The sequence below is a fragment of the Canis lupus genome, chromosome 15, assembly GCF_048164855.1.
Source record: "Canis lupus baileyi chromosome 15, mCanLup2.hap1, whole genome shotgun sequence".
Classification (NCBI taxonomy): domain Eukaryota; kingdom Metazoa; phylum Chordata; class Mammalia; order Carnivora; family Canidae; genus Canis; species Canis lupus.
In genome coordinates, this window is record NC_132852.1 from 25,193,815 (window position 1) to 25,210,444 (window position 16,630).

Sequence of the window (16,630 nt, forward strand, 5' to 3'; positions counted from 1 at the left end):
TTTAAGATTTTATTTATTTATTCATGAGAGACACAGAGAGGCAGAGACATAGGCAGGGTCCCTGTAGGAGGATCCTGATGCGGGGCTTGATCCCAGGACCCCGAGATCACAACCTGAGCCAAAGGCAGATGCTCAACCACTGAATCTCCCTGGTGCCCCTGAAAATACTACTTCTAAGGGGATATTTTCTTCTAGATGTCAGTGAAAACCTTTGAATAGCATCTTGAGAATGGCTGCCTGTTAACAGATAATGCCCCTGGACACCAAGGGTAAAACTTACACCTGACTAAGTCCCTCTCCAACAGTGCTCATGTGGGAGGTGATTTCTCTTAATCATTCAGCCTTGTATTTTATTTTGCTACTAAACCGAGTTTCACAGTGGAAAGCATACCCCTTTTCCATTCACACAAACCTCTGCTTGGTGGCCTTTTCATGTCTTACCCCCTCCTGTCCCCAGGAGGAAAATCAAAAACTCCCCGAAGGCTGAGGTCAGTGAAGCTAGAGTCCTCAGATGCCTTTGACACCTCCCATCCACATTTTGTTCTCTTCCTGCCCCACCTCTGAGTGTCCCGCAGAGAGGATTGGAGGCTGCTTCCTGAAGCTTGTCAGAAAGGCGCCTTCCTTCTCCTTGCAGGAGTCTCTGGAGGATGTGTGAGGGACAGAAGGTTTCCACACCCTGAGGTTGTCGCATTTCCGAGGCTGTGAGCACTGAGAAAGCCACAAGGAAGGGACCCTGGAGGTGAAATGGCTGCGCTACAGCCTCGCCTTGCCCTTGGTCACAGCCAGGTGACAAAGTAGATCTAAGATGCTAGAATTCTGAAATCATCTTCACTCCTGAGCCTGGAGAAACTAAATGCACAGGGGACCATCTCCACACAGCTCCCATGTTCAAACTGGATAGCATGAAAAAGGGATCTTCCATGATGCCTGTGCATTTCTAAGTCATTTCAGGGGAAATTCCAGAACTTTGCAATGGCAGCCTGGAAAAACATCGCCTCTTCCCCAGTGAGGGGCAGCCGAGAGGCCTGGTAGTTCAGTGACTAGGCCAAGGTCATATGTGTGTTTAAACAGTGTTTCAGACCCCTTCCTGCCCACATGTGTGAAAAAAGACAAAAAATGGGGAGAACAACAAAATGAGGGCCTTAATGTCTGGAGGAAAAATGTATCCATATAGAAACAGAAGCCTTTCTAAATAAACAGATGGACCCAAATTAAAGTTTGACCATTAGATCATGTGTGTCTGGGGAGCTGGTTGTCACCAGCATTTTTAATGAAAATAATTCTTTAGCTCACCTAAAAGACAATAGGCCTTATTTTTTCTTACACTTGTTGGCACAAAACTGAGAAGGTCCAGTTATACAGTGTTTCCTGCTTGAGGTTAGACATAAGAATGCCTAAAGGCAGCTTCCATTCACCAGTGTCTACCATGTTTTTATTTTTATTCGTCTTTGTGTAAGGCAACTTAATGTTTTGTTCTATTCTTTTTTTTTCTCTCTGTTAGAATGGCCTAAAACCTGAGTGGACAGCCTTTTTTTTTTTTTTTTTTTTTTTTTTAAGATTTTATTTCTTTATTTGACAGAGAGCACAAGCAAGGGGAGAGGGAGAAGCTGGCTGCCCACTAAGCAGGGAGCTCTATATGGGGCTCCATCCAGGACCCTGGGATCATGACCTGAGCTGAAAGCAGACACTTAACCCACTGAGCCCCCCTAGCCACCCCCTGAGTGGACAGCTTCTCTAGAGTTCCTCTCTACTCCCTTTCTCACTTAAGTTGACAGAATTATTTCTGTTTCCCTCTCTAGGGCAATGTTGAACTTGGGGCAAAAGCTGAAGGTTGGGGTTGGGAGCTACTTAGTAGAAAAAAATTTGCTAACATGTAAATGAAAGAATTGATATGCCTGCAAACCTTTCATCTTGGAGATGGGAGGGGCTCACTTCAGGTTTGTTACCAGGTATTTGCCTTGAATCATAAGTTATAAAGGAAGTGAATTATATAATCTTAAAACATCTGCTTCATTTTGTGAAAAAAAAAAAAACTCAGAAAACTAAAAGCCCTTACAAGTATGTTATTTAGATTGTTTCCTTGCTTGAAATGGTTTTCTTAATCTATGCAATTATCTTTAAAAGGTTTTATATTTTAAGAACTGTTTCAAGTCATTTTTCTTAGCAAGGCATGCTTGGAAATGCATAAATATTTGTTGTAGAATACTATAAGTGTGTGTGTGTGTGTGTGTAAACCAAAATTGTTTTTTTTTAATCCACCCCACATAAAAATGAAATAGAAAGAGGTGATGATGCATTATCCATTTCCTGAATAGTTTATTTTCACTTTAGTTTTGACTTCTTTATGCTGGGTAGTAAGTACCAATTTCCGATTAGCTGGGAGGTATTTTCAGTTCCTGGAAGTAACTGGATCAGTTTAAGTCTGGAATACCTGAGTTCAAACCATGTCAACCATGGGATCAGATGAATACAGATCCCTTTGCCTTTGTGAGAGAAGAGCGCATATTTCTTAATATGAAGAAACAGTATTTTGCAAACACTTGAACTAATTGATCCCCAAAGGGGATTTCAGTTGATTTCATTTCAGCATTGCTGGAGTTTCTCTTCAAGTGCATAATCCCAGGTAGAGGTTTGTAGGGTGTGTCTCAGGGTTTTCTTCTTTCAAGGCAAAACCATTTATTAAGTTGTCATCACATCATTGGGCAAAATGGGTCCTTTTTTTCCACTTTATATTATTTCTAGGAATGTTCTTTATTAGAAAGCAACATATCGGCCTCCAGACCTCAAGCAGGAGAAAGAGAGAGAAAAAACACTTGAAAACTTTCACAAATTTGCAGTTTTTCCTTGTACTGAAAAACAGTCTGGTGATTTAAAAGTAACCTTTGCAGGCAGTTGAATTATGCATAAAGTGGTCTAGCTGGGGAGAGCAGGGTAGTTCCAGAACCTTAAGCAAATTACCTGTACTCTGAATCAGCTTCCTACTGGTTCAGAGAAAAGATGAGGAGCTCCAAGAAGCATTTCTTCACCCAGCCCACTGATTCTGTAGAAGCCAGGATGCTGGCGAGGGGAAGCACAAACATAGAAGCTCAGTAAGCAGAGGAAAATTCAGGGCTTTCTCTGGGTTTCCTAAGCGTACTCCTCCTATTGAGATGAATTTTAGTTTGACAACTGTAGACACACACATAAGCAAAAATATGTAGAGGTTTGAGTTCCCTGTAATATGAGCACAGGCTTCATGAGACAAACCAAGGATTTAATGTATTAAATAAAAATATTATAGGAATTAATGTATTAAAAAGCAAATTAAAAATTTTCACAATAAACTTCAGTAAATCTGCAAAATTGGGGAGCTGAACTGTTGATCCAGTTTCTTGAGGGAAGAAAAATCTCTCCACGTGTAATTGATGATGAATCTGGAAGCTTAACAGTAGAAATGGAACCTATTCTAAAGGTTGTCTCAGAGAGAAGGGGAAATTGGCATAAAGGAAATCTCAGAAACGTGGGGAATTTACAAAGCCTCTGGCAATCCCAGATTTGTAGATGAGGAAACAGGTCCAGAGAGATTATTTTCTGAAGGCTACTTAACAAAGCAATGCATTCTTTCCTGGACCTGTTTTCCTCACCTGTTACAGGTGATACGTCAGCCTCTTTCTGTGATGAGTTATCAGACTCTCAGATGCAAAGCTGTTTTACATCTGAGGAACTGATGTTGGTTGGCTGCGCCATGGGTAATCAGGCTAAGGGGTGCTTATATGTGCTCTGTGGGATAACCTGCTTTCCACCCCACACTTCCCTCCCTTTGTCAGTGTTACAGTAAATCCCACTGCTCACTATTCTTTCACAGACACCTGTGCATCAGCACCGCTCCTCCTGACTTACACTGTCTCCTTCACCGCGGATCTTCTCTCCCCCACCCAGTCTTCTATGTGATATCCTAACCCCTCCTTAAATAAAGACCGAGCATAAACCAGGTGCTCAAGCAGCCCAGCTCCCACCTCTAAGTTCAGGCTGTCACATCGCCTTCTCCTCTGTACTATATTACGTATAGGAAGTTCCTAGTTTGCTTTTTTTTCTTTCTTTGTAAGAAAAAGCTATAGTGTGAGAATAATACATTTCAAACCAGTTGCTCTGGTAGGGCACAAATAACCATTTTTTAAATGGAATAGAAAAATGTAAGGATGCATTATGTATTTTAAGTGTTATTTGATGAAACTCGTTTCAGTTGGCATTGCTTCTGCAAACACGTGTTTGTGTACGTAAATAATGCGTGTGTGATACACGCATGCATATGTACAATTGTGTACCAGGTTATAATGTAAACTGTATTTCTTATTATGGATCCTGGTCAGAAAAATTAAGACCACTTTGCAAGAAAAAAAATCATGCTGTATTTATGTAATATTTCTTTATCAAGCAACTACGTTGTGTTTTCCACACTACTGTGGGTGCTTGGGATATATCAGAGAGGAAAGTAGACAAACTTGCCCTTTCAGAGCTTACAGAGGAGAGACAGAAAGTAAACATAATAAATGTTTTGGAAGGGAAAAAAATAAATCAGGAAGGGGAGTACAGGGTGGGTGAGAAGAGGCCAATGTGGCTAGATGATAGCCACAGGGAGATGGGGTGACCAATGTGGTGTATGAAGAAGCTAGAGTGTGCAGGCCATAGTTAGGACTTGGGCTTTCACCTATAACATGGGGACTCGTTGCTGCCTGTACCAGGTCACTTGGGACTTAACAAACACAAGGGCCTTAGAATAGCCCTTAGGAAACCAGATCTTTCCTTAGTAGAGAATCATAGGACACCATGTACTCAACTGTGAATTACCTTTCCATTTGGCTTCCTGCTTCGGGGCAGGAACCTGTGTCTGATTATCCCTGACCACAGCTGACAGCACACTTAGTAGATGTTCAATAAATTAAAACTGAGTAAAGGGGAAAATGAAGGATGATTGGCTTCACGTAAATGTATGACTATACTAGAATATACCTAAAGGTGGACCTGGGTCAGCTACTGTTGGGCTAACAGCCTTAGAATTAATATCAACTGGTCTTCCAGAAGCTTCCTAACTGGTTTATTTCAGAATATGCACACCAGATGTTCAGAATGTTTTTAGGCATCTGAGAGTAGGAATGTTGTTAAGTTGCTAGTCAAAATCTTTGCTGTGATTAGATAACGTTAGAGTGTAATAGATATTAATATATGCATTCTGCTATCTGACCTAGCCCATCTCGGAATTCATTTTACATATAACTCCTGATAACTACTCTTTGGCAGTTGTTTCTGTTTAACATTTATTTTTATTAATTGATAAAGGAAAGGGGGTCATATTATAGTTCTTTGTTTTTGAAGGAAGGATAATCTTAATGGATTCTCTTTTCCTTCAAACAACTATATTTGTGCTTCCAATGTGGAAGAGTCATCTTCTCAGGATATACAAATGAATTAAGAAGCTTTTGATAGGTGCACCTCACCCAGCATGGGGGGAAAGATGGGGCAGAGAAGTTGATGGGATAGAGAGAAGGGGAAATTTGGGGTGGTAGTGAGAACAGATTAAGAGCTCGCAGCATGAGAGAGCATGGTGTCTCCTAGGAACCCCAAGGAGTTCGGGAAGATGAACAAAGCTTGCATTTGGAGGCCTTCCAGGAGCCAAATGGAAAAGGCAGAGGCCAAATGAAGGTTGTGGGTCTGCTGAGAAGTTTGGATTATATCTGGAAGGTGACAAAGTCATTGAAGAATCAGAAGCAGGGGGCTGACATAATGAATTAATGTGCTTCATAAAAGCGAATCCAGGGTTCAGGTATTCTTGGACTAGGACAGATTTGTTGTGGACAGGGAGGGGCAAAGCTTATCACCAAATTTAGTTGGGACACTATTAAAATAATCTGGGGAGAAAGAGTTCCTGAAGCAAGAATACAGAGCAGTGTAGTCTGGATCAGTTGTTCTCAATCCAGGCTACCCTTAAATTTACCTAGAGAGCTTTTTTAAAAAGGTGCTTCCTGGGTACTCCCTAGACTGAGAAAACCCAAATGCCTGAGAGTGGGTGGTGGTTGGTGGTTTTAGAAAGCTCCCCCAACATGGTGCCTATTGCATACAGAGCTGAGAACCACTGAGATCAGGGTTTTAAAGCCATGGTACGCTTCTCCAGTGGGCTGACATGTGAAGCCCACTTGCCCAGTATATATGGGCCCAGCTGCGTGGCAGTCCTGTAAACTTGGCCAACTCATTGGAGGCTGGAAAATCGGTAAGAACAATCTCCTTCTGTTGGAATTAATCTGTGTGACCAGGGGAGAGAAATGAATTTTGTTTTGGATTAGAAAATACTACATGCCTTCACATAGCTTAAGGAGCTGCTCTGTGGTTGTAAAAGCATCAGCATTTCCATGGATCTTTACCCATAGGTCTGTCATATTTGGGGGAATCCAAGGAATCTGGAAAGTGCTTGAATTTTCTTGCATTCCTCCAATTCCTTAGACTTTTAACAGCTACATTCTGTGTAGCTGTGGCATTTGCCTTGAGTCCTGATTTTGGTAGCATGTTGTCAAAGAAGGCAGAGAGCCTGACAGTTCCCACTGTGAAGGTAGGGCACACAGAAGATGGAAGTAATCACATCCTGGACCCAATTACTGTTGCTCAACCGGTTAAGATCAGCGGGTTCAACAGAATGATGACGGCGCTGGGGGATTTCTGTTTAACTCACTGTTGAGGGGTAGGGGGAAGATAGGGTCATCCCATAGTGCCAGGAAATGTGCAAATATGGACTAAATGGCTCCCAGCCTTACGCAAAAGAGTCTCCTGGACCTCATTCATCTTATACAACTAACCACTAAAGCTGTTTCCAATAAATATTTCCTGTTTCCTCCTTAACACATTTTGTCTGTTGTTTGCTCAGAGAAAATCCAGGTATTAAAGTGACCTTGTATTTCCATTGTACTTTTAGTTTCTGATTGCATTTTTGCCTGGTGGAGAATATTTTTAAAAAGTCATCCTCATAGTTGCATATACTGAAGAAAAAGTCATACCTTAGAGCCAGGGGAGAGGCCTCCAAAAACAGACATCGGGATTTAGTGACTAAGAAATGCAATATGTACATGGTTTTAATATGTTAAGTGTTGCTTGTTGTTCTATATTTTTTAAGGGAAGAAACTGTCTTGCTCATGGGAGGGGTAGAAGGGGAGAGAGAGAGACTTGTAAGCAGGCTCCCTGCCCAGTGCAGAGACCAACACAGGGGTCTCTCTCACAGCCCTGAGACCATGACTTGAGCCAAAATCAAGAGTCAGACGCTTAACTGACTGAGCCACCCAAGAGCCCCTGTCTTGTTTATTTATTAGTCTTAGTTCTCTCTGTACTGTGGTATTTGAATGTAAAGAAAACCCATTCTAAGAAGTTATTTCTCGAGGCACCTGGTTGGCTCAGTCGGTTAAGCATCTGTCTTCAGCTCAGGTCATGATCTCAGAGTCCTGAGATCCAGCCCCCAAGTTGGGCTCCTTGCTCAACTACTTCTCCCTCTGCCCCTCCCCCCCCCGCTCCCGCTCTCTCATTCTCAAGTAAATAATTTTTTTAAAAAAAAGAAGTTATAAAAAAAAAAAAAGAAGTTATTTCTTTGCTTAGTTCCTCACCTCTGTATCTTGGGGATGATATTAGTAATCTGTGTTTTAGGATCAACGTGAAAAGGAAATGAATTAATATGCCTTAAATGCTTACAGGTCCTTGCAAATAGTAAGCACTCAATAAAAGTTAGCCATTGATAGAATTGTCAAGAGGCATCTGGGAGATCTGCTTAGAGAAGGCAGCATTTGGGATGGATCGACCTTGAAGGGCGAGTGAAATTTTACACTGAGAAGATGGGAGAGCATTTCATGCCAGGAAGTCACGGTGATGTATAGTGAGATGAGCAGTGAGCATCCTATGACTAGGAGATAGAGTGAATACAGGGAGCTGAACAATTAGGTTGCCTGCCTCATGGAGAGCCCAGAAAACCACACAGAGCTATTTAGACTAGATTTTCCAAGCAAGGGCGCTCTAGTGAATTTGTGAGAGAGAGACAAGATCAAGGCTGTAGCTTTAGAGGTGTGATGGTTTCTCTGAGAGAGGAGAGAATTGAGATGTGGAATTTTAGTTGAGAGACAGGAAGGAAAGTAATGGTTTGCATTGGGCGGGGGGTGGCACGTGAAACTAGGAAAGGTGTTCTCTACCTGACTTAGATGTAGACATAGGTTCATTTCATGTTAAATAAAATGAAAATACTGATTTTTTTTTAAATCAGTACTTGCATTCGAATGTTATTACCATTTTCTCTTGATAATTGGAAATGAGTAGGAGTAAAGTCAAGAACTATTCCATTTATTTTTTTAAAAATGACAACTTTTTACAGTTTTTCCAGTGTTTTCATTCTGATTTCTACAGACACAGTGTGTTGAGTTTCCATTTGTTCTGCAACCCAAGTTTTCATGAGTGGGCATTCTTAAATGTAAGAGAGATAGAGACTTGCCTATTTCCCGTGTTTCATATCCAAAAGAAAGACACATTTTCATCTATTTCAGGGTAGGGAAAAGGAGGGTAACATTTCTGGATCTCTGAAGTTCTTGAAAATACTGATTTTTAGCCATTGTCATCCTTTAATTAGATTATCTGCTGAAGATGCAAACCTTTCCCTGCTCACATCAATTCTTTCTACCCACGTGGCCCTAAGCGGAGTGGCTATTTGGACATAGCTTTTTATTTTTTTATTTATTTTTTTTTTTTATTTTTTTTTTTGGACATAGCTTTTTAAATGAATTTGTGGTCATTTGGCAGCTTTTCATTTTCCTTAGTGTTGGGAAGTGAGTAAGAGAATGACAATTCAGCAATAGGCATCTGTGGGCTCCTGAAATCACTCGGGGCCTTAAACAAGCAATATATATGAGAATGCTTGGTAATTTGTAAGGCATTATATAAATAAATGTAAAGGTTTTTAAGAAAATACCTCATATCTTAAGTGCCTCTTAGCAGGAAGCCATTTTAATCAGAAAATCAGGAACATCATGGTCTGAAGAGGTGGCAATATTAGCTGGTAAAGTGTGTCTAATTAAGGCTTTTGTGCATATGCTGACCCAGTGTCATGTCTGAATATAGTCAAAAAAGAGTGGACATTGAGAATTTCTGGTTACTCACCACTTGTTGAGTAAAATATTAAGAAAGCAAGAGCATATACTTTTTGATAATCCATTGTTCAGAGTCTAACAATCTGTTCCATGGAAATAACCTCCAAATAGTCAGGAGTGAGTTATTTAAAATATTTTTTTAAACAAACACTTAGCCTTTTTTTTTTCTTTCCATGTCTGTCTTTGAGCAGGGGCCACAGAGATAGAGAAAAAAAGTTTCTTCGTTCTGTAAAATAAAACGTTGAGCTTTTATAGGTTTTTCCAGCAATACAGTTTTCTGGAAAATGTTTATTTTATGATTTTATGTAAAGCTGCTTTCATTCCTTTCTGAGACAAGGTATATGTCATTACATTAAAAAATGTTAAGTACGGGTAATTCATACTGGACAATTCTTTTTTTGTTGTTTAGATTTTATTTATTTAATCATGAGAGAGGCAGAGACATAGGCAGAGGGAGAGGCAAGCTCCCCATAGGGAGTCTGATGTGGGACTCCATCCCAGGATCCCTAATCACAGCCTGAGCCAAAGGCAGACTCTCCACCAGTGAGGCACCCAGGTGCTCTTGAGTGTTTTTAATTGCCTTTCTTTACAGGCCAAGGAGCTCATGAAATAATAGGGAAAAAATACTTCGAACTGTAAAGTTACTAGGCAAAAGTAAGATATGTATACTTCTAATATGGATTGTGCACCTCCATCTGGCTTAGAGGAGAGATGCTTAATAAAGATTTGAATCCAGAATAAATAAAGCAATGTTGAGACATTAATAAATGAGTGAATCACCTTATACACCTAAGTACTCTAATGGCCTGAGGAAGGTGGAAAGAAGAATTGAAAGGATATTTTTTTGTGCAAGCAGAGAAACTAATGAAGGTGCCCTGGACCGCCTCTCTGAGTCAGTTTTAACAGGATTGTAAATATGTGCTTGAGTGAGTTTGAACACAGTGTGTCAGTTGCTCTTTCTTGGCCTTTCTGTTTATCAATACTATCTACAAGATGTTAACCACAAGGAAGTAGAGCTTTATTAGGCATTTCAGTCTGCCAAGACTGTGGGATTTATTGACTTAATGCCCTCTGGGTCACCTGGCAGCCTGGCCTCTACTGCTGGATGCACCTAAAGGCACATTGCCATGGCACCTGGGCCTTTTCTGTGCATCCTTTTGGGGGAAAGTCTGTTCCTTTGGGCAGGTTAGTCTTTTCCAGGGTGTCACATGTATTTGTGGCCATCTGTTGATGTGAAAAGTAAACCAGGTTAGACCATCTCGGCTCCAAAATATTTAATCCCTCTTCAACCTGCTTGTTACACCCTATTTTCATAGTCATTTGTAACCAGAACATAGAAGCAGCACAGAGTAACCTACTGCTAGGACCCCATTTTTATTTTTTAAGGAACGATAGATAAAAATGCATTTTTTAAAGTCTAAAAAGATGCACCATATTTTAAACCATTTGAACTGTGTGTTTGTTTGTTTGTTTGTTTTGCTTAGCCATTGTCAGGTGATGTATTTTGTGTATATAGCAAAATCAGAGTTTGTTAAGGAAGAAAGCAGGCTGAGGTACACATGACTGACATTTTTGTCTTTCTTCTGTTCTGTTGCAGAAATTGAAGCCAAGGAAGCTTGTGATTGGCTACGGGCAACAGGTTTCCCCCAGTATGCACAGCTTTACGAAGGTGAGTAGGGGAATGTTATTTTTGTTTTGTTTTGGTTGTTTTTTAATTAGCATGTTCATATCCTTGGTTCATGATATCACTGATCTACAATTTATTTTCCGATATTTTATCATTTATTAAAATATTTCATTAAGAAAACAATGGAGCAAGTCCTAAGACCTCCACCACTCAAAACAAAAGCTAGGACCTTGATAATAATGCACCCAATGTGTTGCCCCATTAGGTCCCTCCACTACCCCTTGCCCAAAGTAGCTGTCATCCTGAAACTTTTGTCATTTTCTTGCTTTCCTTTTAGATAGTTTTATGGCATTTTCCTAATATATAAAGTTTTATAAATTTGCTTTTACCCTTATAAAAGGGGTCTTATGCTCTATGTAATCTTGTAAGATTTAATTTTCTCCACTAATTGGTATATTAAGATTCTTCTGTACTGTGTGTCCCTCTAGATCACTTGCTTTGAATGCTGTGTAATAGCCTGTTGTGTGAGTAGACCACAGTTTATTCTCATTCATACTCTGATTGGTGGGCATTTTGGCTTTTTCTGTTTTGCTTTTATAAACTGTAGGCTTATGAACATTCTTGTACTGTTTTGTAGTCTCGTGGTACACCTGCAATAATTTGTCTTGTCCGTATACTGAGGAGCAGAATTACCATGTAATAGAAAACGTGTATGTTCAGTTTTATAATCCAGATTTTTCAAAAGTATCTGTATGAATTTTCATTCCTATTAGTAATATATAAAGATCCTGTTCATGTGCTTTCAATACTGGATATTGTCAGACTTTAATTTTTGCCAATCACCAGATATATTTTGACTTCCAATTCCCTAATCATAAATGATAATACTCGTTTCTTCATATCATCTGGCCATTTGTATTTGCTCTTCTGTGAAATGTCTGTTGCCCGTTTTTCTCATGAGCTGATTGCACTTTTCATAATGATTTATAACAGCTCTCTATTCTAAGTAGTAAGCCTTTCTTGGTCATGTATTGCAGATAGATAGTTCCCAGGTTATAATTAGACTTTTTATTTTTGTTTAGGTTGTCATTTAATGAATATTATTTTTTCTGTGCCATTCAAATTTTTAACTAAGGAAAAGGGACCTAAAAAAAAAAGGAAAGATCTAGGCCGATTTCCAATTTTTTACTCCTTCACTTCGTAATCAGTTCCCTGGGGGTCATTCAGATAACTGGCTGAGGATGAAGAGCTCCTCAGGTGTGACTCATCCTGAGCCTCTGGCTGCCCATAGTGGGTGGAGCATACCATACACGTGGCAAGATGAATAGGATGTTCATTAATGTGGGATTTTTTTTATCATACTCTATGTGAAGTCATTTAAAAAGAATTATAGTTGTGAACCAGTGAACTCCATTTTTATGGGTAATTTTCAAGCAAAAGTGAGTGAATAGTGAAGTGATTCCTAAATTGAGAGTAAGTTAAATGACTTCTGGAGCTTCTTCTACCTTGAGCATTCTTTGTTTCTTTAACTCTACTGAGAATTATAGTTGTGAACCAGTGAACTCCATTTTTATGGGTAATTTTCAAGTAAAGGTTGGGTGAATAGTAAAGTGATTTCCTAAATTGAGAGTAAGTTAAATGACTTCCAGAGCTTCTTCTACCTTGAGCATTCTTTGTTTCTTTAACTCTACTGAGATGATGACACTACATGTCTCTCATTCATTGATTCATTCATCCTATCCATCCCATCCCATCCATTCAACTAATCAACAAGCCACTATTTACAGCAACAGGGATGCTCAACACTGTGATGAATGTTACCTATTTTATAGAAATAAAAATATAATTCAGACATCAAAGAATAAAGGGATTGCCAGAATCTCAAAAAAAAAACCATAATTTTGGTTGATTTACATCTAAAAAATACATCTTTTTCATCAGCTTCTTAGGAAGGGAACTGCTAGGAGATAGCCACCATGTGACAAAATTTCTATACGATTGAATTGAAATGATGTCACTTAAATATTTTCACCAAAGATGTTCAACTTTTCTCATAATAAATAGTTTTAAAATCATGTCTTTTACTCTTCTCTTCTTGTAGGGTAATAACAATCAGACTACTTCCTGTAACAGTGGCATTGGGCTCTTGGGTAGAGCTAGGGGTCATTGCCAACCTTCTTTAACACGCGAACAAAAAGCCAATACTAAGAGTGGGTATAGTTTGCAAGTTTGGTAGTGCTAGACATGATCAGCAGGCTATCTTGAGGAGCTATGGGGTGGGTGGGTGGGCTCCCCAGAAGCAAATCCAGCAGAGACCATAGAGATCATTTTTATTTTCCTAGCTCATTCAGCTAAATTATTTCATTGCCTAATTTATAATGCCTAGTCTTCCTCATTGTAGCCCAGATTGAATGTGCAGTATTTTCCCATGAAGTTGGATTCAGAATTGTTTTATTGCTAGACTATGTAAAATATCTTTATTATTCCTGCATTATAGGGAGTATTTCCAATTCCTTTTTCCTTTCTCTCTCTCTCTCTCTCCCTCTCTCTCTTTTATGGTACTTGGTTAACCTGCATGCTTATTATGGTGGAGTTGCTTATCTTTCCTTTAGAGAGAATTTCTGACCTAATAACATTTACAGTATCTTTGTCTTTCAGAAGGGCTTGGAAGTGGGGAGGGTTGGGGAGGGACCAATCTATTGCATTCAATTCACAGCTCCACTGGAGATGGGGAAAGATAATTGCATTTGCAGTGGCAGTAAGGTGGCTGTCCTTCTGTTCCTTTTGTTCTCCTGTTTAGAAATCAAATTTCCTTCAATTATGTTCATTTTTGGTGTTGATTTGCTGCCAAGCAGCACTTTCTTGTGAGTGTATGTTTGCTAAGACTCATTTCCAGTCTCTGTCTTACTTTTTGATGAATCCTAACATTCAGACTACCTTTGCACAGAATATATTTGGGATCTCTTCACATTTACAAGTCTTTTGAACTTGTATATATAGGAATATACTGTATATAGTTCTGGGTAGTAATTTCTGTCCTTTGTCCTGTGTGCAGGGTGAGTATACACACACTACACACCAACCCACACATTCCTGGTCTTCCTGTTTTGCTTTAGTTTGGTCTTTGACAATTTATACTTCCTGCCCTTAAACCCAAGCTGGAAGATTAAATCCTAACCTGAAGAACTTCTATACATTAACAAAGTATATCTTTCAAAAGCCAGTCCTTTCAGAAGAGTCTAGGCAAGTAAGAGAAAATTATGCATTTAATTATTTCGCTTCTCTCTTACATTTAATCCCTACCTACCCAACAGTTTTTTGGGGGTTTTTTTGGTTTGTTTTTTAATAGAAATTTATAGTTACACAGTTCTGGGTAAGTTAGAATTGTTAAAATAAGACAGTCATGATCTCCTGGATACTTAACAGACATGTGAGCTTTTCATTTACATTTATAGATCTGATGTTACCCTTCAGAAGTATTCAAAATCTATTCATTATTATCAGCTCTATTATTTAATAGCTCAAGGTGAAATAAAATGTCACAACCTTCAAAGAGTTTCACAGTCTGCCCTGGTTGTTTACATTCACTATATGCCAATAGAGTTGGTCTATAAAATAATGAAGAGATAAATTACTGCAATACTAAATTTCATATATGTCTTTGTAAATCCTGGGCTGCTTCCTTGGTCTGCCTATGTTATTCAAGGAACAATAAACGTAATCTAACTCTATGCCTTCAACAAAAAAAAATTGGACTGTAACGCTAATTATGTTGTTTCCAAAATTAAAAAAAAATCACTCTGAACCATTATCTCTAGCAAAGAAATTGTTAAGAATAAGGAGCTCCATTCTGTGAAACCAGTAACTGGAAGTTGGAAACTATGAAAATCTAACAGTCAACCCAAGAACTAGAAAATTGCTAATCACTTGCATCTCCAGAACTCCTAAGAGCCTTGTCTATCCCAGTATAAAGCATTAGCCATTTCAGAGGCCATGGGGTTGGCTTTTTGTTTTTTTGTTTTGTTTTGTTTTTGTTTCTGTTTGGTTATGGCAATCCCAGTTTCCTGCTGTGCTGACTTATTTTGCCCATTCCTGACCCACAGAGGTGTACCGAAGAACTCTTACTCATCATATTATGTAAGCATTCTACAGGAAAGACCAATTATACCCTAATAGCTGGGACTCCAAAGAAAGTAACTTGTTTTTATCTAGTGGCAGTTCCAGAGCTGTTGTAAATTTCCACAGTGGTGCTGCCAGTCTTCTTCTCCTCTTCTTGATGCATTTATCAACAAGGGATAAAAAAAAAAAGGGAATTCTTCTATCATATTGACTTTTTCCCCCTTTCTCCTTTTTGGTTCTGATATACCTCCTAGTATTCTAAGAGCATTGAACTCTCCTAGAGATTAAAGGATTTGGGCTTCTATTGTTCTACAGCAGCTTTGTAGCTGGCCTTTTGTTTTAGGGGGAGTTATATAAACTCCTGAAAAGCCATATGGAAGTGCTAATATTTGTTTAAAAATAGCATATCCTGAATTCTCTTTAGCTTTTGATGTCATGCAAATGGTTAGATTCCATTTACTACCACTTGCCATTGTTCTGTAGACCTTTCCTTGGCTCAGTTTTCCATGACCTCTTCCCCTGATCAAATGTGAGCAGACACACACGAAGGACAACCACCACCACCACCACCACCACCACCACCACGTTGAAAGGAAGGATCCTCCTGGTGTTGATTCTGGCTTAAACTATAATTTATAGCAGGGCTCTGTTGCCTGACAATTTGTTTAAAGGTGGAACAGTGTTTTGAACTACTTATCTGACAAGAAGGGATATTTATTTGAGTCTACAGACCGCTTTACATCTAAGCTCCTTCAGGACACTGATGGACTACTCGAAAGTTGCTTTATTCTCTCATAGCGCTTGATAGGAAGGGAGGTGTCCTGCACACAGTAGGTATTCAAGAAATTACTTTTTTTTGCCCTCTGCTAAACCGGGCTAGATTGGCAAGAATTTAGGTGTTCAGTAAATGCATTTTTATTTTTCTTACAGATCTTCTGTTCCCCATTGATATTTCCTCGGTCAAGAGAGAGCATGACTTTTTGGACAGAGATGCCATTGAGGCTTTATGCAGGTAAATGGAAATGTTTTCTTTTTCCTTCTTTTTTTTTTTTTTTTTTTTTTTTTTTTTTGGTTTAGGAATGAAATATTATCATCAAAATGTTTTTTGCTTACCCTTGTTCTACTAATTAAGTCAGTAACATCTTGTTACTTATTATTGCCATTAAATGACACTGACCTAGGAGGTACTTAGACCATTGCATATTCAATACCATATGATTGCTGAAACAACATTCAAATGGCCTGGAAACTTGGAATAGAGTTTTTTAAAAAGCAATGTAACTGAGTGTACAGTCCCAACCAGGTGCCCTATCAGAGTCAAAGTTGCTGTTACATTGAACGAAAATAACACATTCAGAGGAATAAATAGAGGTGGGGGAGTTATGGCGTGTTAGAGTCAAAAGAACCATTGTTGGAATTCCAGAGAAGCTTCTCTGAACCTCTTCAGCTTCCCCAGGTACAAAAAAGTAACAATAGGATTAAATAAGTCTGTAAAATAACTCAGCACAGCTTTTAAGCTACAGTGGACAGGCAGTAAATGAGCATTGATGTGAAATGTGAATAAAACTGTCAGAAATCCTTGTTCGTTGTGCTGATAGGTCTTTAGGCTAAGGGGCAGCTGGTGGGTTTAATGAAGTGGAAGTGATAAAACATGTAGCAGACAATGATGAGACACTGATAATCCTTTCAAATGCTTCATGACATTTTATTCATTTTTACGTTATTCATCCTTCGTCATTTT

The 16,630-nt window shown here is 39.0% G+C and overlaps 1 protein-coding gene across 10 annotated transcripts in view; it reads left to right on the plus strand.

Annotated features, from left to right (window-relative positions):
• Positions 1 to 16,630, plus strand: part of DLC1 (DLC1 Rho GTPase activating protein) — a 493,356-nt gene that overhangs the window by 452,430 nt on the left and 24,296 nt on the right. For 8 of the 10 annotated variants that reach the window (XM_072776234.1, XM_072776232.1, XM_072776233.1 and 5 more), the window contains 2 exons: positions 10,741 to 10,812; positions 15,820 to 15,901. In XM_072776234.1, the coding sequence (XP_072632335.1) occupies positions 10,741 to 10,812; positions 15,820 to 15,901 (154 nt within the window). Of the gene's footprint in view, positions 1 to 10,740; positions 10,813 to 11,258; positions 11,295 to 15,819; positions 15,902 to 16,630 lie in introns of those variants that run through there. The other 2 variants (XR_012007573.1, XM_072776239.1) reach the window with 2 other exon arrangements.